This window comes from Bombina bombina, chromosome 4 (genome assembly GCF_027579735.1).
Source record: "Bombina bombina isolate aBomBom1 chromosome 4, aBomBom1.pri, whole genome shotgun sequence".
NCBI lineage: Eukaryota > Metazoa > Chordata > Amphibia > Anura > Bombinatoridae > Bombina > Bombina bombina.
In genome coordinates, this window is record NC_069502.1 from 207,611,533 (window position 1) to 207,638,416 (window position 26,884).

At 35.4% G+C, this 26,884-nt stretch overlaps 1 protein-coding gene across 2 annotated transcripts in view; it reads left to right on the forward strand.

Annotated features, from left to right (window-relative positions):
* IL20RB (interleukin 20 receptor subunit beta) overlaps positions 1-26,884 on the forward strand; it is a 133,818-nt gene that overhangs the window by 88,394 nt on the left and 18,540 nt on the right. For both annotated transcript variants that reach the window (XM_053709758.1, XM_053709757.1), the window contains exon 5: positions 19,823-19,967. In XM_053709758.1, the coding sequence (XP_053565733.1) occupies positions 19,823-19,967 (145 nt within the window). The remainder of the gene's footprint in view (positions 1-19,822; positions 19,968-26,884) is intronic.

Below are 26,884 nucleotides of genomic sequence, written 5' to 3' on the forward strand. Positions count from 1 at the left end.
CCACTACCAGACAGCCCAAAACACAGGAAAGCCGCCGTATCCAGCAAGGAGCCGGAGAGAGCCAGCTGGTCAGCTCTAAGTACCAGCCCGCTTCCACAAGCACACTGGTGTGCTATGTCAAAGTGTGAGTACCCTGTGCATACAATACTTGGAGCTCATGCAGAATTGTAACGATTGATACACACATTGGTGCGCCTCTCTTCTTTTGTCTCACTACCTTCTGTCGCAAGATCCTTTTTTCCATCAGGATCTGAAATCCTTAAATTTAAAGGTATGGAGATTGAACGCTTGATTCTTGGTCAAAGAGGTTTCTCTGACTCTGTGATTACTACTATGTTACAGGCTCGTAAATCTGTATCCAGAGAGATATATTATAGAGTCTGGAAGACATATTTCTTGGTGTCTTTCTCATCATTTTTCTTGGCATTCTTTTAGAATTCCGAGAATTTTACAGTTTCTTCAGGATGGTTTAGAAAAAGGTTTATCCGCAAGTTCTTTGAAAGGACAAATCTCTGCTCTTTCTGTTCTTTTTCACAGAAAGATTGCTAATCTTCCTGATATTCATTGTTTTGTACAAGCTTTGGTTCGTATAAAACCTGTCATTAAGTCAATTTCTCCTCCTTGGAGTTTGAATTTGGTTCTGGGGGCTCTTCAAGCTCCTCCGTTTGAACCTATGCATTCATTGGACATTAAATTACTTTCTTGGAAAGTTTTGTTCCTTTTGGCGATCTCTTCTGCCAGAAGAGTCTCTGAATTATCTGCTCTTTCTTGTGAGTCTCCTTTTCTGATTTTTCATCAGGATAAGGCGGTGTTGCGAACTTATTTTGAATTTTTACCTAAAGTTGTGAATTCCAACAACATTAGTAGAGAAATTGTGGTTCCTTCATTATGTCCTAATCCTAAGAATTCTAAGGAGAAATCGTTGCATTCTTTGGATGTTGTTAGAGCTTTGAAATATTATGTTGAAGCTACTAAGTCTTTCCGAAAGACTTCTAGTCTATTTGTTATCTTTTCCGGTTCTAGAAAAGGCCAGAAAGCATCTGCCATTTCTTTGGCATCTTGGTTGAAATCTTTAATTCATCATGCCTATGTCGAGTCGGGTAAAACTCCGCCTCAAAGGATTACAGCTCATTCTACTAGGTCAGTTTCTACTTCCTGGGCATTTAGGAATGAAGCTTCGGTTGATCAGATTTGCAAAGCAGCAACTTGGTCCTCTTTGCATACTTTTACTAAATTCTACCATTTTGATGTATTTTCTTCTTCTGAAGCAGTTTTTGGTAGAAAAGTACTTCAGGCAGCGGTTTCAGTTTGAATCTTCTGTTTATGTTTTTTATTAAACTTTATTTGGGTGTGGATTATTTTCAGCAGGAATTGGCTGTCTTTATTTTATCCCTCCCTCTCTAGTGACTCTTGTGTGGAAAGATCCACATCTTGGGTAGTCATTATCCCATACGTCACTAGCTCATGGACTCTTGCTAATTACATGAAAGAAAACATAATTTATGTAAGAACTTACCTGATAAATTCATTTCTTTCATATTAGCAAGAGTCCATGAGGCCCGCCCTTTTTTGTGGTGGTTATGATTTTTTTGTATAAAGCACAATTATTCCAATTCCTTATTTTATATGCTTTCGCACTTTTTTCTTATCACCCCACTTCTTGGCTATTCGTTAAACTGAATTGTGGGTGTGGTGAGGGGTGTATTTATAGGCATTTTGAGGTTTGGGAAACTTTGCCCCTCCTGGTAGGAATGTATATCCCATACGTCACTAGCTCATGGACTCTTGCTAATATGAAAGAAATGAATTTATCAGGTAAGTTCTTACATAAATTATGTTTTTTTTTACAAGAGCTGATTACTTTGGGGCAATGCCCCGCAAAAGGCCCTTTTAAGGGCTATTTGTAATTTAGTATAGGGTAGGGATTTTTATTATTTTGGGGGGCTTTTTTATTTTATTAGCGGGATTAGATTAGGTGTAATTAGTTTAAAAAAATTGTAATTATTTTATTATTTTCTGTAATTTAGTGTTTTTTTCCGTAATTTAGATAATTGAATTTAATTGTAATTAATTGTAGTTAGTTTAGGGAATGAATTTAATTATAGTGTAGTGTTAGGTATAATTGTAACTTAGGTTAGGATTTATTTTACAGGTATATTTGTATTTATTTTAGCTAGGTAGCTATTAAATAGTTAATAACTATTTAATAACTATTCTACCTAGTTAAAATAAATACAAAGTTGCCTGTAAAATAAAAAAAAACCCTGAGATAGCTACAATGTAATTATTAGTTATATTGTAGCTATCTTAGGGTTTATTTTATAGGTATGTATTTAGTTTTAAATAGGAATAATTTAGTTAATTGTAGTTATTTTATTTAGATGTATTTAAATTATATTTAAGTTAGGGGGGTTTTAGGGTTAGGGTTAGACTTAGGTTTAGGGGTTAATACATTTAATATAGTGGCGGCGACGTTGGGGGCGGCAGATTAGGGGTTAATAAATTTAGTTAGGTTGCAGCGATATTGGGGGCGGCAGATTAGGGGTTAATAAATATAATGTAGGTGTCGGCGATGTTGGGGGCAGCAGATTAGGGGTTCATTAGTATAATGAAGGTGGCGGTGGTGTCCGGAGCGGCAGAATAGGGGTTAATAATATAAAGCAGGTGTCTGCGATGTCGGGGGTGGCAGATTAGGGGTTAATAAGTATAAGATTAGGGGTGTTTAGACTCAGGGTTCATGTTAGGGTGTAAGGTGTAGACATAAAATGTGTTTCCCCATAGGAATCAATGGGGCTGCGTTAGGAGCTGAACGCTGCTTTTTTGCAGGTGTTAGGTTTTTTTCAGCCGAATCTGCCCCATTGATTCTTATGGGGAAATTGCGCACGAGCACGTTTTTCCAGCTTACCGCTACCGTAAGCAGCGCTGGTATTGAGGTGAGATGTGGAGCTAAATTCTGCGTTACTGGAGGTGAGCGGTAAGGAAAAACTGTGCGTTAGCAATGCACACTTTACCGACAAAAACTCGTAATCTAGCCGAAAGGAAATAGTCAAAAGGAGTAACAATAGTCTCAAAGTTATATGAATATGTTTCTACTTAAAACATAAAGGGCCAGATAACAATTTGAGCGCTATTTAATGCTCCCACTCGAGCGTTAACTGCGCTAGAAGTTAACTTTTTGCGTGCATCAGGTAGCGCTCGTATTATAAGTTGAAAGTAAAAAGTTATCGCTTGCATGCTAACCCGATGCGCGCAAAAAACTGAACGTAGAATATTGTGCGCACGATAACCTATTCCCCCATAGAAGTCAATGGAGCAAAAAAATGGGTGGGGGGGAACAAATACTCTACTCGTGCGCTAACTCAACATGAAAATATGAATATTTTACATTCCAATGTTCTTCACATAGAAGAATATGTTCTATTTATTCATAAATACATATTTCTACATAAATCTGATGCTAATTTAGTACAATATATTTATTTCTACCTATATAACTAGATATATACAGAAATATATAGGAATATCTATTTATAAATACTTAGAACATATTCCCCTCTGTGAAGAATATTGGAATGTGAAATATTTACAGTAAATACATAGTTAAAACTTTTATTAAATATGAATATTGCATAAATATAAACATAAACATGTTTTACTTGACAGCAAAGGGCTCCAATCCACTTGCATATATGTCTATATATGTGTATATATGTATTTATGTGTTTATATGTGTATATATATATATATATATATATATATATATATATATATATATATATATATATATATATATATATATACATACATACAGTATACAACAGAAGTGAGTACACCCCTGGACAATATCACTTAAATATCAAATTATTCAAAATTGTATCACCTCTCAATAATTGTTTTATTTCTAAGTTAACAAGTAGAGTATTTCCTATTATAAACAATAAAAAAAATACTTTAGAGAGATTATATTGAAAATAAAGGCCCCAAAGTAGAAACTTAATGCAACAAAAGTGAATACACCTGTGGTCACTGACACACAAGTTAGATCACTGAAACAAAATTGAGTACACCTATGATTTCCAATTAGCCTAATTGCATGAGTATAGTTACCAGAACAGTCTAATTTTTTGACCAATGGGTTGTGTCTCTCTGCAAGTTTGCATCATGTCTCCACATGGAAAAGAATTGCCAGAGGAAATGAAAAATCTGATGGTGAGACTTCACAAAGATTGTAAAGGATACAGGAAGATTGGTGACTGGGCAGTAAAAGAGCTAAATGACCTTTTAAGGGCAATGCCCATACAAATGCCCTTTTCAGGGCAATTTGTAGCTTAGGTTTTTTCAGAATTAGGTTTTTTATTTTGGGGGGTTGGTTTGGTGGTGGGTTTTACTGTTCGGGGGTCTTTGTGTTTTTTTACAGGTAAAAGAGCTGATATATTTGGGGCAATGCCCCACAAAAGGCCCTTTTAAGGGCCATTGGTAGTTTATTGTAGGCTAGGGTTTTTATTTTTATTTTGATAGGGCTATTAGATTAGGTGTTATTCTTTTTTATTTTGTATAATTTCGTTTTTTATTTTTTGTAATTTAGTGTTTGTCATTTTTTGTAATTTAGTATTTTTTATTTTTTGTAATTAGATACTTTGTAATTTTTAGAGTAGTGTTAGGATTTTTTTAATATTTAGTTTAATTTAATTGGTAGTTAGTTTTATTTTAGTTTAATAATTATATTAGTTTAATTGTTAGTTAAAACTTAGTTTTTTAATTTGACAGGTGAGTTTTAATTTAATTTAAACTAGGGAAATTGTAATTTTAATATAAAGTTAGGGGGTTGTTAGGTTTAGGAGTAAATAGTTCAATTTAGTTTATTTTGATGTGGGGGGTTTCGGTTTAGGACTTAATAGCTTAGTAAATTTTGTTGTGGGGGGGCTTGCGGTTTAGGGGTTAATAGGTTTAGTATAGTGGCGGCAGTGTAGGTCTTAATAACTTTAGTATGGGGGGGCGATGTGGGCGGACGGCAGGTTAGGGGTTAATAATATTTAAATAGTGTTTGCAATGCGGGAGGGCGTCAGTTTAGGGGTTAATAAGTTTATTATAGTGGTGACAATGTTGGGGAGCGGCGGAATAGGGGTTAATATTTTTTTAAAGTCGGGGCGATATCGGGAGCGGCAGATTATAGGTTAATAAATTTATTATAGTGTTTGCGATGCGGGAGGGCCTTGGTTTAGGGGTTAATATGTAGTTTTTGGGTGTTAGTGTATTTTTTAACACTTTGGTTAGGAGTTTTATGTTACAGCTTTGTAGCGTTAAACTCATAACTACTGACTTTAGATGGCGGTACAGATCTTTTATTTTAGGCTGTAACGATCGCTTTTTAGCCTTACCACAAAACTCGTAATACCGGCCCTATGGAAATCCCATGAAAAAACGTCATTTTTAGGAGTGCGGGACTGACGTTGCGGTACATGCTAAAAGGCTTGTGGTACAGCTATACCGAAAAGAAATCTAAAGGCTGCGTTAAGGAAAATGATGCGTTATGGGCCACAACGCTGCTATTTGAAAAGAAAAACTCGTAATCTAGGTGACAGTGCTAAGGACATTGCACAATGTCAACTTATAGCTTATATAATTTAAAGCTTGCAAAAAAGCAATCAAATTAGCCAAAATTGAAAATGAAAAATGAATTGCAAAGGATTCTAAATCTAACCCTAAAAGGTTCTTTAAGTACATAAATTTCAATAAATCTAAGAAAGACAATATAGGTACATTAAAATGCGGGGAGGGTAGCATGATTAACAGTGACAGGGAGAAGGCTGAGATACTAAACCAGTTTTTTTCTTCAGTATTCACAAGAGAGGAACCATTGGATGATACTTTGGAACAAAATAGAACATGCCAGCCCATACCATTAATTGGGTTATGTATAGAGGATATCAGAAACACATTGGATAATATTAAGGTAAATAAAACTCCAGGCCCAGATGGAATAAACCCAAGGGTGTCAAGGGAACTTAGCACTGTTATAGACAAACCTCTACTCTTATTTTTTCAAGACTCATTATCCTCAGGCATGGTACCCAAGGACTGGCGTAAAGCTGATGTGGTGCCACTCTTCAAAAAGGGAAGTAGGGATGATCCAGGAAGCTATAGACCAGTTAGTCTGACATCAATAGTGAGGAAGATATTTGAAGGGATTATAAAGGATTATATTGATGATCATATTCGTGTAAACAAGATTATGAGTTCTAATCAGCATGGTTTTATGAGAAATAGATCATGTCAAACTAATCTAATTAGATTCTATGAGGAAGTAAGTAAAAATATAGATAAAGGGGAATCAGTTGATGTGATATTCTTAGATTTTGCAAAGGCGTTTGATACGGTGCCACATGAGAGATTAATGCACAAAATTAAGGGACTGGGAATAGCTGAAAATGTTAGTTTATGGATAAATAACTGGATAAAAGATAGGGAGCAACGAGTAGTAGTAAATGGATCATACTCAGATTGGACAAAGGTAATCAGTGGAGTATCCCAGGGATCAGTGCTGGGCCCTATTCTTTTTAATATTTTTATAAATGACTTGGAGCTAGGATTAAATAGCGACATCTCTATTTTTGCAGATGATACTAAGTTAAGTAAGGTCATTAGGTCAGAGCAGGATGAACTTTTGTTACAAAGGGACCTGAAAAAATTAGAAGTATGGGCAGGTAAATGGAAAAGGAGATTTCATATGGGAAAATGCAAGGTTCTACATTTGGGAAGTAAAAATAAGCAGGCAACGTATTATTTAAATGGGACAAGACTTAGCCAAACACAGGAGGAAAGGGATTTGGGGGTAGTAATAGATAACAAGCTAAAGATGGGTGCACAATTCAAGGCAGCAGCTTCAAAGGCTAATAAGATACTAACATGTATTAAAAGAGGCATTGACTCAAGGGAGGAAAGCATAATTCTGTCACTATATAAAGCCCTGGTAAGACCTCACCTTGAGTATGGAGTGCAGTTCTGGGGACCGATTGCAAAAAAAGATATTGCAGAACTAGAAAAAGTTCAGAGAAGGGCCACAAAGCTAATAAGGGGATTGGAGAATTTAACCTATGAGGAAAGGCTAGCCAAACTGGGTCTGTTTTCTTTAGAAAAAAGGCACTTATGAGATGACATGATTACTTTATATAAATAATATATTCAAGGCCCATATACAGAGATGGCAGAAGCTCTGTTTATTCCAAGAAAATTGTTTGTGACCAGAGGTCACAATTTAAGGTTGGAGGAAAGGAGATTTAATCTCCTGCAACGGAAACGTTTTTTTCACTGTAAGAGCAATAAAATTGTGGAACTCATTACCAAAGGAGGTAGTAAATGCCAATACCCTAGATACATTTAAAAATTATCTGGATACATTTCTGTCTATAAACAAAATTCATGGATATGATTGCTAGTATTAAATGGTTCACCTTTTAGTGGGATTATTTAATCTTAACTGGAGCTTTTTGTATATATTTTAGATTTGTGTAGCTTGAACTTGATGGACTTCGGTCTTTTTTCAACCTCATTTACTATGTTACTATATGTTACTATGTTATATGGACAGCATCCAAGGAAAAAAACCTTGCTTGCTCTTTGGCACAAAACTGCAAGATAAAACTTTGCTAAACAACATGAAAAACCCGATGAATACTGGGAGCACATTATTTGGTAAGATGTCCAAGACAAAGATACAATTTTTCAGCTCAGATGGGGTGCAGCATGTTTGGTGTGAACCTGGTCAGGATTATTACAGTGAATTCATAGTCCCAACAGTGAATCATGGAGGTGGGAGTGTGACGATATGGGGCTGCATGACTGCAAAAGGTGTTGGGGAGATGACATTTATAGATGGCACCATGAATGCCTGCAATATACCAAAATACTGGCTGACAAGATGACTCCCAGGCTCCAGAAGTTTGGCAGATTATGAATATTCCAGCATGATAATGATCCAAAGCACATTGCCAATATCACAAAGGAGTTTCTAAAGGAGAAACAAGTGAAAACTATGACCTGGCCAAGTATGTCACCTGACTTGAATCCAGTAGAACACTTTTGGGGTATTTTAAAAAGAATGGTAGAGCAACACAACCTCTCCAGCAGAGAGCAGCTGAAAAAAATTATCTTTTAAGAAGAGCAGAACATCTCTCCAGAAATTTGTACGACACTTGTTTCCTCCATGCCAAGGAGGATTGAGTCTGTCATCAAAAATAAAGGTGGACATGAAAAGTATTGAAAAAAATAAAAGATTTGAATCTCAGTAATGTAAGATGCACTGACTTTTGTTGCATTGATTTCCTGCTTTGGGGCCGGTATTTTTTAATATAGTAAATCTAAACTGTTAGTTTTTAATTTTACATAAGAGCAAATACCCTACTGTAAAACTTAGACGTAATGCAGTTACTGTTAGGTTATACAATATTGAATCATTTGACATTTAAGTGATATTCCACTGGGGTGTACTCACTTCTGTTGTATAATATATATATATATATATATATATATATATATATATATATATATATATATATATATATATATACAGTGGATATAAAAAGTCTACACACCCCTGTTAAAATGTCAGGTTTCTTTGATGTAAAAAAATGAGACAAAGATAAATCATTTCAGAACTTTTTCCACCTTTAATGTGACCTATAAACTGTACAACTCAATTGAAAAACAAACTAAAATCTTTTAGGTAAAGGAAAATAAAAATAAAAAACTAATATAATATGGTTGCATAAGTGTGAACACCCTTAAACTAATACTTTATTGAAGCACCTTTTGATTTTATTACAGCACTCAGTCTTTTTGGGTATGAGTTTTTCAGCATGGCACATCTTGACTTGGCAAGATTTGCCCACTCTTCTTTGCAAAACACTCAAAATCTGTCAGAATGCGAGGGCATCTGCTGTGCACAGCCCTCTTCAGATCACCCCACAGACTTTGAATTGGATTCAGGTCTGGGCTCTGGCTGGGCCATCCCAAAACTTTAATCTCCTTCTGGTGAAGCCATTCCTTTGTTGATTTGGATGTATGCTTTGGGTCGTTGGCATGCTGAATGATGAAGTTCCTCTTCATGTTCAGCTTTCTAGCAGAAGCCTGAAGGTTTTGTGCCAATATTGTCTGGTATTTGGAACTGTTCATTATTCCCTCTACCTTGACTAAGGCCCCAGTTCTAGCTGAAGAAAAACAGCCCCAAAGCATTATGCTGACACCACCATGCTTCGCTGTGGGTATGGTGTTCTTTTGGTGATATGCAGTGTTGTTTTTACGCCAAACATATCTTTTGGAATTATGGCCAAAAAGTTCAACTTTGGTTTCATCAGACCATAACACCTTTTGCAACATGCTTTTGGGAAACTTCAGATGTGTTTTTGCAAAATTTAGCCGTGCTTGGATTTTTTTTTTTGTAAGAAAAGGCTTCCCTCTTGCCACTCTACCCCATAGCCCAGACATATGAAGAATACGGGCGATTGTTGTCACATGTACCACACAGCCAGTACTTGCCAGATATTCCTGCAGCTCCTTTAATGTTGCTGTAGGCCTTTTGGCAGCCTCCCAGACCAGTTTTCTTCTCGTCTTTTCATCAATTTTGGAGGGACATCCAGTTCTTGGTAATGTTACTGTTGCACCATATTATATTCACTTGATGATGACTGTCTTCACTGTGTTCCATGGTATATATAATGCCTTGGAAATTCTTTTGTACCCTTCTCCTGACTGATACCTTTTAACAATGAGATCCCTTTAGAAGCTCTCTGCGGACCATGGCTTTTGCTGTAGGATGCAACTAACAAAATGTCAGGAAAGACCTACTAGAATAGCTGAACTTTATTTGGGGTTAATCAGAGGCACTTTAAATGATGACAGGTGTGTACTGACTCCTATTTAACATGATTTTGAATGTGATTGATTAATTCTGAACACAGCAACATCCCCAGTTATAAAAGGGTGTTCACACTTATGCAACCATATTATTTTATTTTTTTATTTTTATTTCCCTTTACCTAAAAGATTTCAGTTTGTTTTTCAATTGAGTTGTATAGTTTATAGGTCACATTAAAGGTGGAAAAAGTTCTGAAATGATTAATCTTTGTCTCATTTTTTTACATCACAGAAACCTGACATTTTAACAGGGGTGTGTAGACTTTTTATATCTACTGTATATATACATACATATATATATATATATATATATATATATATATATATATATATATATATATATATATATATACATATACATACATATATATTTTTAGACATGTATATGTATGTATCTCTATGTTAAAGCCCTTTGCATACATTTTTTTTTCTAACTCTTGAGACCTCATATCCTTGAGCCCTTATAACGTTTTCGTGCAATATTTTTTAAAAATAATTTTTATTAGATTGTGTTATTATGAGTGTAACTGTATTGTATAATGTATTTTTTAGGTGTTTATGACACTTTTAGTTTTGCTTACCAGTTAATCAGAGATCTGCGATAATCCTTCTAGCATATATCTTGATTGTGCTCATGCATTTGCATTTACTTTCAACTTGTAATATGAGCGCAAATTTAACTTGCCCATAAACAATTGGAAAACATGAAATAGCTCATGCGCAAATGATAGCGTGCCACTCGTAATCTGGCGCAAAATAAGCTGAGATGGGCTTTCCTTACTGGGGACTTAAACAGTAAAGGTAATGCAATATGTTCAAAACCTTGCCCTGACAATATTTTATCTTTTTCACATAACCAGAAGTACATAATTGCACTTAAATATTTCAGTAAAAACTAATTTGTTTTAAAACAATTTGCAAATTATTGTTTTGCTTTATTTCCTGATGTCTGACAAACTGACTGCCTATCTGCTAATTACATGATCTTCCTCTGCAATCTTTGTTGTATTTTGAGAAATGTTAAAGAGCTTAATAGTTGTTTTTCTTTTCTTTTCCTGAAAGGAACAATTGTTAAACTTAATTGCAGAACTTTAATCACTTCAATTTCACTGCCACGTTAACCCTGGCTTAAATATACGTGTTTGTATGCATGACATTGGCCACACCATACATATGGAATGCAGCAATGGCAGATTTTCAGCAAAGTTATTAAAAACTCGTTTTCTGCCTGCAATTGATTAAACACAGCTTGCTCAACTACATACTTCTAAATATTTCATGTGGCCCAGATTGGGACATTTATTCTTATTGAATTCATTTGTACTGTTTGCTTATGCTACTGATATATACAAAGTCATTGACTAAATTATCTGTTTCAAATATGTATAAGTGTTATATTATTCCTGCTTTATATACACATTCATTTTAGAAACACTCCAGATAAATCTTTTTCATGACATCAGAAGAAACAGTTAAAATAACAAATAAATGAATGGTGCATTTCAATAATTTACTTTTCTTACATGTAAAAGAGGGTTATGCTCCCCCCCCCCCCACAAAATGTATGAATCGCTTTTCATTTTTTGTGGAGGCTTTTCTTCCTCACTAGTACAGTTGTGTGAGCTTTAGTGCATTTCCTGCAACTTTCAGTTCAAATGTAAATAGCTTTTAACTTAAAGGGATAGTCTAGTCAAAATTCAACTTTCATGATTGAGATAGAGCATGCAATTTTAAGCAACTTACTAATTGACTCCTATTATCATTTTTTCTTCATTCTCTTGATATCTGAGTATATTGTTTTTTGTCATATAGTGGAAATTCAGAATATTAAATGGTGTAGTGTTGTTGTTTTATACATTTAGGATTATGTGCAATTCAATGGTTCTTTTTTTTTAAATAAAACTTATACTATATTTATGTCCTTGCCTTTCATTTTGCAATTTATATGTGCAGCAGTTTTCATGTTCCTTGCATCAACCACATGAAGGGTGGTATTCAATTGTGATTTTATAAAATGTCTATTGTTATCTATACCCAAAAGACATATGCTGTTAAATACATGATTTAATTTTAATGTGTTTGTGACAAAATGTGCAGATATTTTCACCCATGTATTTGTCTCTGGTTTTTTTAGCACTCACAACTCTTGAAGCTTTGCAATAAAGCAGATGTTTTACTAGACATTTTCTTTTTGTCCACTAGATGGTGCTGAAAACACATTGCTTTTCTAACTATACCAAAATTATCAGAAGAATTGACGAATACTGTTATAATAAATTTTACAAAAAAGTATCTACATCTAAGATTTTTAAAAAATGTATTTATTTAAAAGGGGGTAAATCCAGGTTATACATAATTATGTTCCTTCCCTTGAGATGTTGAAAATAGAGGTATACACGGTAGAGATATTTGTTTACCCTTTTTGTAAAGACATTTTCTCTGACTTACAATAGGAAGTCTGAATAAAGAATACTCACAAGAACTCTAAAAAGCTGATAACCCTATTTCATATGAGTTTTCTTTTGCCTCTTATACCTTAGGATTGAAGGTGACATCTGTGACTACTGAAATCACCTAACTGTAGGCATATTGGAAATAGAAGGTTGGGCTAGAAAGCAGTTTGCTCCCACATTACAGACATAGACACCCATTACCTGAGACACAGGGTTGCCATATTTTCAGAATAAGATTCCAGTGTACCAGTGTGGTTGTCATAACAATGCAATCACTTTATTCTTTGGGTTGGATTGCAGGTGGACAGGAATCGCCACAATTCAACCTGAAACTAGTACGATCGGGTTGATTGACACCTCCCTGCTGGCGGCCGATTGGCCTCGAGTCTGCAGGGGGCGGTGTTGCGTCACCAGCTCCTACTGAGCATGTGCAAGAATTCATCGAATATACATTTATGCATTTGTGATTGGCTGTCACATGATACAGGGGGGAGTGGAAATAGACATAACTTTGAAATTTGTCAGAAACAAATCTACTACTCATTTGAAGTTCAGACTAAGGGCTATTGCATTGTCTTTTTATCATGCATTTGTTGATTATGCAAATCTACTGTATTTACTGGTCCCTTAAGTACACTTAAATTAAAGGATATATTGTTTCACTAAATAATTTACATAAAATTGTGGTTTGTCATATTTATTTATGTAGTTAAAGAGATGTTGTAATCAGAATTAATTAATAAAATTAAACTTTGTAATATACATTCATTACATATTTCTATCAAATTATGGTGAAAGTCTAAGATTCATCACATGTGGGATATACTTCCTGTCCAACAGGAGGGGCAAAACACCCCCACATAGAAGAATTTTACTTCACCCCCATCTCCCAGGATACCTCTGTTTATGTTTTGCCTTCAGCTTGGAGTAGGTGAAACCAATCTGAGACTAATTTTTTCCTTCAAAAGGGCCTCCTGGACATATGGGTTGAAAATGTAGTTATTATTATTATTATTCTTTATTTATAAAGCGCCAAAAGATTCTGCAGCGCTTTATAAATAATAAATAGTTCAGCCGGGCAGTGAGAAATCTTCTCCCAGTGTATAGATGTTACAATTCCATAATCTACAGTGTGCTGCCCCTATCTAGATTCTTGGAACTGAGCTTGTGCTTCCTCTGTGTTATATTATAGTAAGATTGTCAAAATCCTTTATATACAGACTTTTGTCCAAGCACTGATCTGTTGCAAACCTGTTTATTGACCTGCGTGTCCGCCTTGGAGTCTAAATTTGGTCCTTTTGAACCAATGCATGGTTTAGATCTTCAGTTCTTGGCCTTGAAGGTTCTATTTTTACTAGCCATTTCGTTGGCACCTCATCTCCCTGAGCTTTTAGCTCTGCCTTGTGCTGAATTTTCTCAGGAGATTGTGGTATCTATTTCACTCCTTTTCTTCAAAAACTTACCTTTTAATCCTGAAAGCCGCTCCAGCGATTCCCCCGGCCGTCGGAAGCCTCTTCTTATGTCAGAAATGACGAATCCGGCTTCCTCCAATCACAGCTTTCCCCCTGGGGGGATCATGGCCTGATGCAATGCCGTGATTAGAGGAAGATGGATTCATCATTTTGGACCCGTGAAGAGGGTTTGCGACGGGCGGAGGAAGCGCAGCAGCGGCTGTCAGGATTAAAAGGTAAGTTTTTGAAGAAAAGGAGTGAAATGTCAATTTGGATGAATTAAAGTGCCCTTGTTTTTAATAGGTTTATTAAAAGCCAGGCACTTTAAGCTCTACATAGAAGCTAAAAAATCTTTTACATTTTTTTACTTCTCTCAACCCTGCAAGGGTCACAACGCCACAGCTACTTCTTAAGCAGGCTGACTTAAGACTTTGATCAGAAATGTATATCTGGTAGCAGGCAAGTCCATTCCTGAGTGTATTACTGCTCATTCAACTAGTGAAGAGGATACTTTTTGGGGTGATACTTCTCTTTCACATTTGTAAGGCAGCTACTTGCTCCTCTGCATACTTTTGCCAGAACTGTGGGGGAAATTTCCATTAGAAGAAAGTGGCTGCAACTTATCTTTTAAAATGGGATTTTAACAGTTCTCACACTATGGGGCCGATTCGGCATTTATCATTGCACAAGCATTTCTTGTGAAATGCTTGTGCAATACCGCTAGCAGGGGGTGTCAATCATCCCGATCGTATCTGATTGTGATGATTGCAGTCTGCCACCTCAGAGGTGGCGGACGGGTTAAGGAGCAGCGGTCTTAAATCGGCCTCTATAAATCAGGAAACTACTAGATTTAAAATATTGACTCACTGTACAGAACACGGTTTGTCTGCTGAATTTCTATTACTGTAAGAAGATAAAGACACAAGATTCTAGATACTATAAATTGTGGTTTTTCAAAACACGATTTTTGGGACTTTATTTACTGTAAATACCCGTGCGAAAGAGCTTAGTTACAAATAAACAGGACGGAATGGCAAACTGTAAAACACCCATAACAAATACGCAATTGCTGATCAAAATCCTGTTTATGAAGATAAAATTACTGTCATTTAGAATCATGAAAATGTGAGTATGAAATAAAAACAAACATTGTACGAGTGCGACTGCTAAATGCCATTTCTAGATGTTGCAGGAGGGATTTCCATTTTCTTGCATTTCCTGCAGATCTCGTTAGCTGTACAAGATATCACGTATTTGTCTATTAAATATATATACAGATATAAATGTATGCCCTGCCTACTACAAGGGGAATATACAATAGTGCTGAATAGAGGTTTAATGAATCTAGATAATATATTGATATATGAATCTAAAATAGCATCTGCGACCATTACAGAGTGAATTGCACACACACAAGATAATAGAAATATTCCAAATTGTCCTGGGATGTTAAACATATTGAAAAGGCCAATTTTGGACTTTATCAACACCTTTTGTGCGTTGAATTTGATTGCTGAAATAAAGCGCAAACCCCGTTGGAGGAAGCTATTGCTGTCCATGCTTCATGTGGGCGATTTTCCTGCTCCCGTAGACTGTACGCAAGGACCCCTTTCTCCTGCATTAATTTTGTATTGTTTAGTCTAATATGTGTTTGTATCTTACCACAAATCTTTGTCTTTGTATACCCCTACCTTGGCACCCAGTGCCACAAGTGGCACTATACAAATAAATGATGATGATGATATCAATAATAATAATAATATTCTGCTGGTATCTGATGTGAGCTTTTCCTGATACGGAAATAGTGTTATTTCTTGGTTTGTGATCACTCAGAACATGATAAGCACAGATCTGGAGCCAAAATGCTGCTGATATTAAACATGAACAGAAAGATTGCAATTGACCCTTGGGTGACCAAATTATGCTTGGGAATGGTGCAACTTGCTTGAAGCTGATACATACTAAATAGTTATTGCTTAGGGCAGTGCACAAACCCATTACTAAAAGGGACAGTAAACATCCTCTAGTTAATTACAAGACATTTTTGTTGTGTTACTGTAGAATAACATATCAGCCAAGTCTGAATTAAAATCCCTTTTAATTCTAATTATGTATCAATATCAAAACTCTACTTACCAGTTCTAATTTTGAGGAGTCAATCTGGGCTTTTAGTCTGCAGGCAACTAGGTTAGCCACAGTTATAATGCTAGTATAAAGTATGTTGTTTTACAGTTGTTATCATCTAAAGCCAGTTATGAAAATATATGTAGCAGGGTTAGGCTTGAGACGTCAGCAGGATCCATTATCAGCTCTGTGAATTAGAAAATCCTAACTTTTCAGCGATAAATTAAATGCAAAAGGGGGCAATATAAATAAGTATATCACAAAGTTGTTTCGTTGTGCGTAACAAAACTTTTCTGATAAAATATTGAGGTCCCGTTAATTGACCACAATCTAAGGTAATTCAGAAAACATACTCACTAGGGTTTTTCAAATGCTTAAAGGGACATAAAACGGCAAAACGAAAATGCATTAACATGCGTTGCTCTAGCATTTTATCATTGCACTGTTGTTTACATATAATTATGTGTTTAACACATGCAAAGTTACTTTTAAAATATAACTAGTCAATTGTAATGGTTAATGTAAAAGGTATTTTATTCATAAAAGTTTACAGCTGCAATTAAATGTTGGTATTTATTTTATTTAACTATAACTGTCATATCAAAGTAAGTTTATGACTATCATAGATAGAAGAGTGTTAACAAAATACATTTTTTTTTACATTTTTTTATTGAGGAACTTTAAAATAAACATCACAATATACAGTGCATCATAAACAAATTACGTTCAATACAGTTCTTGTGAGTCAGTACATATCCTTCAAGACATATGAGTGTATAAAATGTAGTTTCACATAAAATCTAGCCAGATAAAATGTAATTTCAAAGGACCCATGTTTAAATTTTACTAACACTCACAGCCTATATCTTCCTAATTTTTTCTTATATAGGAGGGGAACTATTATGGGCCGCTATGTTATATCAATCATATGATAAGGGAAAGGAAAATGCAATGGAATCTGTGTTCCTTAGTTTATATTAGTAAACGAAGACTAAGGGGAAAACCCTTAGGGGGGATACGGAGCCAAACAACTTATGGAGTAAAGTTAATCAATTGTAACTGTGATGGAGGGGAATCTATCTCTGACAAAAGTAGCCTAATATGTTTCCTATCTATGTCTCATATATAGAGTCCTGTAGAATGTCACATGTGGCATGTAAGAAATAGAGTTAACTTGGCTGGGGGAAGCTCGAGTATAAAAGAATATATATCTACAGTGTTCTGTCATGTCATGTCAAGGGAATTATACTAGTATGCGTTGATAGGTTATATCACAGAACTATGATAGCATATGCCAAAAAGTTGAAAATATGGTATGAAAGCTAAGCTAAACAGAGTGGCTGATTGAGGAGCTCCTATCATCATTAGACCACAGACAATGCTTTAACTTCAGTTAACTGTTAAAAAATTACAAATATAGTTAAAAGATTATTATAAGCTTTTCTCAATGGACTAACTTTGTATCTCAATATTACATCCCAACACATATATTGCTATTTCAGAGCAAGACAAAACAACCGAACATGGCTATGGAAAATTTCTAAGTATATTGGTTAGCTGCTATTGTGGGTATGATGATGAAACTATGGGGAGATGTTGATCTAGATTGACAACAACAATATTGTCACACCTTCCATATATATTAGCGGTACCTAAAAAGCAATATCATTATTGGTCATTGTAGTATTCCTATACCGCATGCTCTCAGCTCATCTAAGTCACATTATATGAATATTCGCTTCTTAAAGTTGGGATACTAGTTTTTTAAGTTAAATGGGGGGGGGGTGGTTCTGTGGAATCTACGTGCCTATGTTTATTAAATAAACAAAAAGTTTAGGGGGGCGGGGTGGTTTCACTGAGATTCGTGATTACTAAAGGGTCAAAATATTAAAAAATCATATGCCTAACCCAACTGGGAAAGTATATTCTTATATTGCTACAGAGATAGACATAATGATCAACACACTGCTGATTTATACCTTAACAAAGATGGTCTAGGAGACTATATTTCAGTTTTGTATATAAGATACCTCAAAATAGAACTATAAACATATATGGTGTATATGCTAGGCCGCCTCGGCCGCAGGCAGCCCAGCAGAACGAGTGAAATATATTTCAATAATGTCTCACACCTGGCTCTAGTAATATTATATAATAACACCAACATTGGGGTACACACACATAAAGCAGCAGCATTTTTCACTTAAAATTGGCTAATATGTGTCTTGAGCGTATGTGGAAGGAAAATGCCCAGTACATATTAAGGGCATAAGTTTAATCAGCTGGATTCTAAGCAAGCACCATTTAGATGATATAGCTGATATGGAGTATGATCTGCATAAGAGGGTATCATTATGGCAATTATTAGGCTACCCAACTAGCTCTCAAAGAATAATGGAAAAAACATATCCAAGCATATTAAACACCTTAGGATGAATAAACAATAGAGGCCGAGCTTATAGCTGCCAATCTAAGATATAATGAACCTAGTATGGATTTAGGGATCTCCCCCTCATGTTCCGGCAAAGGTGCATATGAAGAGATATATGAATTATTACCTGTGAGTTATGTGGATAGTGCTATGATGCACAACAACAATAGATATATGGGGATCAGGAAGGAGCACATATTTGTAGAGCATGTGACATTGCAAACAGCTGAATTCATATATTTACTCAACTTAAAAGCCACCTAACTTGAAATTGTAACATAACAGTAGAAATAAAAATAAAATATGCATTTTAACAGAGCTGATGCTAAGATAGTCTCTCATCAAAAATAAAATGAGATTAGAGTTCTATAAAAGAGCGTTAGAATTGTCTCTGCTTAACCAATACCAGTTACAACCTGAGAAGAAATCTTAATGACACTCCAATAATGAGAGTCCGTTGTCTTCTTTATATGCGGCATTGGCAGCTTACTGTGCCATGTGGGGTGTCGCCTATTAATCACAACTGGAGGGACGCTGTTAGCACAAGTTCCATCTACAATCTTTGCTATGCTTGACCAGCCTCCCACCTCTATGGGCACTTTAATGCTGCACGGCTCCCGTCCATAGGTGTAGTAGTTTTTCATAGCTCCAGGGGATTCCACACAGTCCGGCTGTGCAAACTCCAGACCATGGTGCTTACTGGGCTGCTCACAATCATCCGGTGGATACATTTCAGGAGCAATAACCATTCTTGCACTCACAGTATCTACCAGCAGGCCCCAGTTGTCGGCACTGTCATCACATGGCTTTGGTAGAGAGATATACTGCAGCCGAGACCCGGCGCCATCTTGGAATGCCTGTCGTTGTGTAATTTGTTCAGACCATTGTGTAAGAAGTGCGTATAAGTCCCCAAAGTGATCTCTTATCAAGTCACACAGACTATCCTCGGACATTCTCTCCATCATTGTAGGTAGGGAAGGTTCTTTCCAACAAAATTAGCGTCTTCTTGTAGCAGCTGCTACTACCTTGTTAGTTAGAATAAGCAGGAGCTCAGAAATAAAGTGTAGAGTATATTCTTGGTTCCATTGAGATTGCAATGTTTATCTGCAGCTTGAGATCTAGGTGATGGATCCAAAATATACTGCAAATCTGACCCTAAAAACTCAAATAATCAGTGCAGAATCCAGGAGCTCCTACAATATGCCTCTAGTTGCTTCGGTGGTTGGCTCCGCCCCCAACAAAATACATTTTAAGAAATACACGAGGACAGACATTATCTAGATTCTTATTGTTGTTTTTTTTTTTATTCGAAATAACCTCCAACAATGTTGACAATAAGCTGCTAACTCCTTGTATACGTCTAGTTGTCTAGTTTTACCTTGTGAATATAAGTGTATTATGGACATTCAGATCCATACCCTAATAATCTGTATTTCATTTCTTGTTTGTAGGAATACAGCTTGACTAGCAATGTCAATGAAATTCACTTAGGCGCTATGGAAAGTGGGAGTCAGTATTGTGTGCAAGTAATTGCTCATGCATATCCCATTGAAAAAAACAGCAGTACTTCCCTTCCAGACTGTATAGCAGTGCAATGTAAGTATAACACACAATGTGCTTAGGACTTCACATTCTATGCAAGGCCTGATATTTAAAAACTTGCCGGAATGGAGAGAAATCACAACAAATCTTTGGGATTGTTTTAGACCTTGTACTGTATTGTAGGAGTCTCTGTTTCACACATAGAACAATATATAGCAACATAAAGATTTCTCAAGATAAAATGTGTGTTATTAATTTCTTTTTAAGGGCCTCGTTGTACCAACGAGACTTTTTAGAATATCTCACCTGAGAAGTAAGATTTTGAATATCAGGCCAACAGTGTATTGGTCTTATATCCCTGAGAATTAAAATAAGATGAGGGCACTCTCAAGACTTAAAGGGATAGTAAACACCAAAAATGTTATTGTTTAAAAAGATAGATAATCCCTATATTTACTATTCCCCAGTTTTGCATAACCAACATTGTTATAGAAATATAATTTTTACCTCTGTAATTACCTAGGCATATACTGCTGACTCTTAAATAACTTCACATGCATGAGCACAGTGTTATCTAAATGAAACATATGAACTAACGCCCTCTAGCTGTTAAAAACTGTCAAATGCATTGAGAGGCGGCCTTTAAGGTCTTATAAATTAGCATATTACCTAGGTTTAGCTTTCAAGAATAACAAGAGAACAAAGCGAATTTGATGATAAAAGTAAATTAGAATGTAAAATTACATGCCCTATCTTAATCATGAAAGTTTAATTTGGACTTTACTATCCCTTTAAATTTTAACACAATTTTATTGAATTTACACACACAATCTTCTTATAAATAAGTCCCTGCACTTACCCCCGCATCGCTGTTGGCCAAGTGGTTTGGCATCACAGGGTATCAGGGGATGTCAGCTTAAGGGAGCTGGATGGGTGTATTTAAACCCCTTAATATCAGATACTTAAGCCCTATAAATCCCTAAGACCCATCTTTTAAACAGCAAACACCTGTTCTTTCAATTAGTGTGTGTCTTGGTGGTATACAGTTTAAGCACAATAATAAATAAAATAAAAATACTTATTAGGAAGGGAGCCTCGATGTGTAGCTCATCAAAAGAACCTAGCGAACCACAAGGGCCCCCAGAAGCCACTCTTTAGAATAAATTCTCTATATAAGTTTTACTTGATTACTGTGGAAATTGTGATCACCTGGCATGAATAAATGTCCATTTATTTGAAAAGAGGCTCATGGGAGATCTATGTGCAGATCAATGTTACATAACTATACTAAAAAGCCATTATTAATATGAAAATAAGCCCTTCTTTTTATTATAGAGTTTAAGTGAAAAACACATGTACACTATCTATACTATAATCCACCTGGATGCAGCGAATCTGCATACCGGTGGTAGGCAAACAAAGCCTTACAAAAAAAAAAAACACACAACCGCCCGCATTAAATAAAAAAATTAAAAAAAACGAACCGCCTACACAAAGTATTAAGAAAAAAAAACTATCCACCCGCACAAAGTATAAAAAAAATAAATAAACATAACCACCCGTACTAAGTATTAACAAAAAAATAACCCTTAAATCGCTAAACTCCCACAACAGAAACTACCTAACCCTAACACCGCCAAACCCCCACAACGCCAACTAAATAAATTTCAATATTAACCTCTAAACTGCCAAACCGTACAACGCCAACTAACTAATTATACTATTAACCCCTAAACCGCCAAACCCCCACATCGCAATAAACCTAATTAACCTACTAACTCCTAAACCGCCAACCCCCCACAACACAAATAACTCAATTAATTACTAAGCCCCCTAACCTAACACCCCCTAAATCAATCCCAATTACTACTAAATTACAAAAATATAAAAAAAATCCTAACATTAAATTACAAAAAATGAATCTAACATTACAAAAATAAAAAAGTCTAACATTACAGAAAAAAATAAACAACATTATCAAAAATATTTTTTTTAAACCTAATCTCTATAAAATAAAAAAGCCCCCCCAAAATAAAAACACCCCCTAATCTAAACTAAAAATAGCCCTTTAAAGGGCCTTTTGTAGGACATTGCCCTAAGTTAAACAGCTCTTTTGCGTTTAAAAAATACTAAGTCCCCCCTAACAGTAAATCCCCCCCACCCACCAAACCCCTCTAAATAAAAAAAAAACTAAACACTAAAAACAAACCAACTACCCATTGCCCCTAAAGGGGCATTTGTATGGGTATTGTGCTTAAAAGGGCATTCAGCTATTTTACTGCCCTTAAAAGGTCATTCAGCGCTTTTAAAAGCCCATTAAATCCCTAATCTTAAAAATAAAAACTCCCAAAAAATTAAAAAAAATCCTAAATCTAACCCCCAAATAGGTACTCACCGTTCCTGAAGTCAGACGGAGAAGGTCTTCTTCCAGGCAGCTCCATCATCTTCTATCTTCATCTGGAGGGAAGGCGGCGCGGAGGTGCGGAGCTGGCTTCCCCGATGCACAGATCCTCAGAGGTGGTCCTCATCGGCGGTCCAAAGCGGCGTGGAGCTCTTCTTCATGCAATTGTTTGCTGCACACTGAAGATTAAATGCAAGGTGCCCAATATTTATTGGGGTACCTTGCATTCCTATTGGCTGAAATTTTAAAATCAGCCAATAGGATGAGAGCTACTGAAATCTTATAGGCTGATTTGAACAGCCAATAGGATATCAGTAGCTCTAATCCTATTGGCTGATTTCAAAATTTCAGCCAATAGGAATGCAAGGTACCCCAAATTGAATGCAGTACCTTGCATTCAATCTTCAGTGTACGATGGACATCAGATGAAGAGGAGCCTCCACGCCGCTGAGGACCGCCGCCGCTGAGGATCCATGCATCGGGAAAGACAGCTCTGCACCTCCGCTCCATGTCGCCTTCGTTCCAGATGAAGATAGAAGATGATGGAGCCGCCTGGAAGAAGGCCTTCTCCGCCGGACTTCAGGAGTACCTATTTGGGGCTTAGTCTTAAGCTTTTTTTTTCTATTTTTTGGAGTGGCTTTTTTTTTTTAGATTAGGGTTTTTGGGGCTGGAAAAGAGCTGATTGCCCTTTTAAGGGCAATGCCCATACAAATGCCTCTTTAGAGGCAATGGGTAGTTTAGGTTCTTTTACTTTTAGGCTTTTTTATTTTCGGGGGGCTTGGTGGGTGGTAATTGGTAAAAGAGCTGTTTAACTTTGGGTTATTGGTAGTTTAGTATTAGATTAGGGGGTGTTTTTATTTTTGGGGGGATCTTTTATAGGGGTATTAGTTTATGTTTATTTTTTTTTATTTTGGATAGCTTTGTTTATTTTTTCTGTAATTTTACATTTTTTATTTTGTGTAATTTTAGCTTTGGGGTTTGTAGTTTATTTAAATAGACTGCCCTCTGGGCAGGCTTATGGTCTGGTTGTTTATAACCTTGTTTATTATTACAGTACATAAAATAATGGTATAGTTTAAAACTGCTGTGTCTCCTGAAGAAAATAAATATATATATATATGTGTGGGTTTCTTACTGAAAGTAGGTCTTAAATATGAGTAGCACCTACTTTTTTTTTATCTTATGCCCAGAGCAGTTCAGGTACATCTAATTTTGTATCGTCCTGTACTTTACATGCAGGCAGTACTCAGGACAGCTCCCTCTATATGTATACATGACTGTGTGCAGAGATCAGCTAAGCACTTCCTATGTTCTGCCCAGAGCTGGGTAAGGGTGTGGAGCCTGCAATATTAATATTACACTGTTATGGCAGCGCTATAGGCTTTTACTACTTAGACAGAAAAGGTGCGTGTTTTCTGTACCTTTTCAGGCAACCAAATTGGGTCCCTTAACTATGCGGCTAAATGTAACCCCAACACTTTTTAAATACCTACTTCTAGCTATGTATTTCTCATGGACTTACAGCCAGTTGGACACAGCTTTCTTGTTAGCTGGTATTGCCGACTTGAAGCTTAACACAAAACACTTAGTGAGAAATCCAATGGCCAGAATTATACTTTGAAACACTTGTCAGTAGGGGCCTATTCCACAGAACATACTTGCAGATTACCTTTAGAGGGTGATATGCTGACTGGACTGCACTTACATTCCATGCTTTTCATGCACTTATTTACACAAATTATTGTCAGTTCTTACAACTTTCTTTTCTTAGTCTAGCTCCTCAAGATATTCATAATTGGATACCTCAAACACAAGGGAGAGGACACGCTAGAACAAAAAAACCATCATACAAGCAATGTTAGTATGAGATTATACCTACCCAGAGATCTCCAGGTGGAGCATATTTGTTGTTGATTTTAGAAGTCTTGATATTCAAATTTTCAGATTTTTGGGTTCTAGATGTAAAAGGAATGGTTACTTTACAGAATTAATGCATGTTTCCCCAAAAATGTTAGTCACATCTGTTTTGTACAGAACAATACTTTGTTTCTTCAAACACCTATTGTGGTTTCCATGAAAGACGTCTCATTGCATTAGACCCTCAGCCACAAGCATATAAGCATCTACTAATTCAAAATAGAATCTCTGACACTAATCAGGGTTGTTCTGCAAGCAATAGTACACTTCAAAGATGCATATTTGCATATTGTAATCTTTGCCAATAATATCTAGTTTATAACTACAGTTATAGCAGTTACAACTCAATTTTATGATTTTTTACTTTTTAGAGGCTGTAATCATAACCTATGGTTGAAATGTGGCAGACTGGTACTGTCTGTAAAACTTTCATTGTAATAAAACTAACTTTAACTAAAAGGGACATAAAACCCCAAAAATGTTCTTTCATGATTCACAGAGGCGTAACTAGAAACCACAGGGCCTAGGTACAAGAATCCCCCCCCACCAAAAAAAAAGTAAATTGAATAAAAAACCATTTCAACATTTAACACAGAAATTTTTTTTTTTTTGTGTGTGCTGTATACACACACACACACACACACATATATATATATATATATATATATATATATATATATATATATATATATATATATATATATATGACTGTGCTGTATACACACACACACACACACACACACATATGTATATATATGACTCTGCTGTATACACACACACACACACACACACATATATATATATATATATATATGACTGTGCTGTATACACACACACACACACACACACACACACACACATATATATATATATATATATATATATATATATATATATATATATATATATATATATATATATCTATGACTGTGCTGTATACACACACACACACATATATATATATATATATATATATATGACTGTGCTGTATACACACACACACACACACACACACACATATATATATATATATATATATATATATGACTGTGCTGTATATACACACACACACACACACACATATATATATATATATATATATATATATATATATATATGACTGTGCTGTATACACACACACACACACACATATATATATATATATATATATGACTGTGCTGTATACACATACACACACACATATATTTATATATGACTGTGCTGTATACACACATATATATATATATATATATATATATATATATGACTGTGCTGTATACACACACACACACACATATATTTATATATGACTGTGCTGTATACACACATATATATATATATATATATATATATATATATATATGACTGTGCTGTATACACACACACACATACACACACACACACACACACACACACACACATATATATATATATATATATATATATATATATATAATTCCAGATGAACTCTGCACTCACTCCATGTAGACAACTGCCTGGGGTGCATCCAATGTCATAAAGTGCCAATCTAAAGTCCTGAAATAAAGAGCACTCACCAGGTCCTGGTGAGTGCTCTTTATTTCGGGACTATATATATATATATCCTGGTGTCTGGGGGGGTTGGGACATGAAACCCAACATTTTTCTTTCAGGATTCAGATAGAGAATACAATTTTAAACAACATTCCAATTTACTTCTACCACCATCAGCAGCTACTGACCCAATTTATATATGCATTCCAACAAAGGATATGAAGAGAATGAAGCAAATTAGATAATAGAAGAAAATTGGAAAAAATGTGGGTTTCATGTCCCTTTAAGCACACAATTGCCCATAATGCCACTGTCATGCACAACCTCTTTTACATCAAAGCCACAAACACATACATTTTGTGAGTGGAGGGGAGTATATAGGGGCATATATGGGCGTAAACAGGGGCATATTTAATCTATAACAATCTGGGAAATTAGATGTGTTGGTTATTTAGAAAGTTAGAGTCCTCTGACTGAATTAAATTGATTTTGCTTATGTTTGTGTTTAGCTGTAATTATCCTCTTACTCATTTACTGTACCCACACATATTATATACAATTTTTCTCGCCATTAAATGGACTTTCTAAAGATACCATTATTTTTATCATATCTTTAATTAATAATTTACTATAATTTACTATAAAAAAAATATAAAATATGAGGAAAAAATGGAAAAAAACACACTTTTTCTAACTTTGACCCCCCCAAAATCTGTTACATATCTACAACCACCAAAAAACACCCATGCTAAAAAGTTTCTAAATTTTGTCCTGAGTTTAGAAATATCCAATGTTTACATGTTCTTTGCTTTTTGTGCAAGTTATAGGGCCATAAATACAAGTAGCACTTTGCTATTTTCAAACCACTTTTTTTTCAAAATTAGCACTAGTTACATCGGGACACTGATATATTTCAGAAATCCCTGAATATCCCTTGACATGTACAGTATATATATATTTTTTAAGAAGACATCCCAAAGTATTGATCTAGGCCCATTTTGGTATATTTCATGCCACCATTTCACCGCCAAATGCGATCAAATAAAAAAAATTGTTCACTTTTTCACAAATTGTTTCACAAACTTTAGATTTCTCACTGAAATTATTTACAAACAACTTG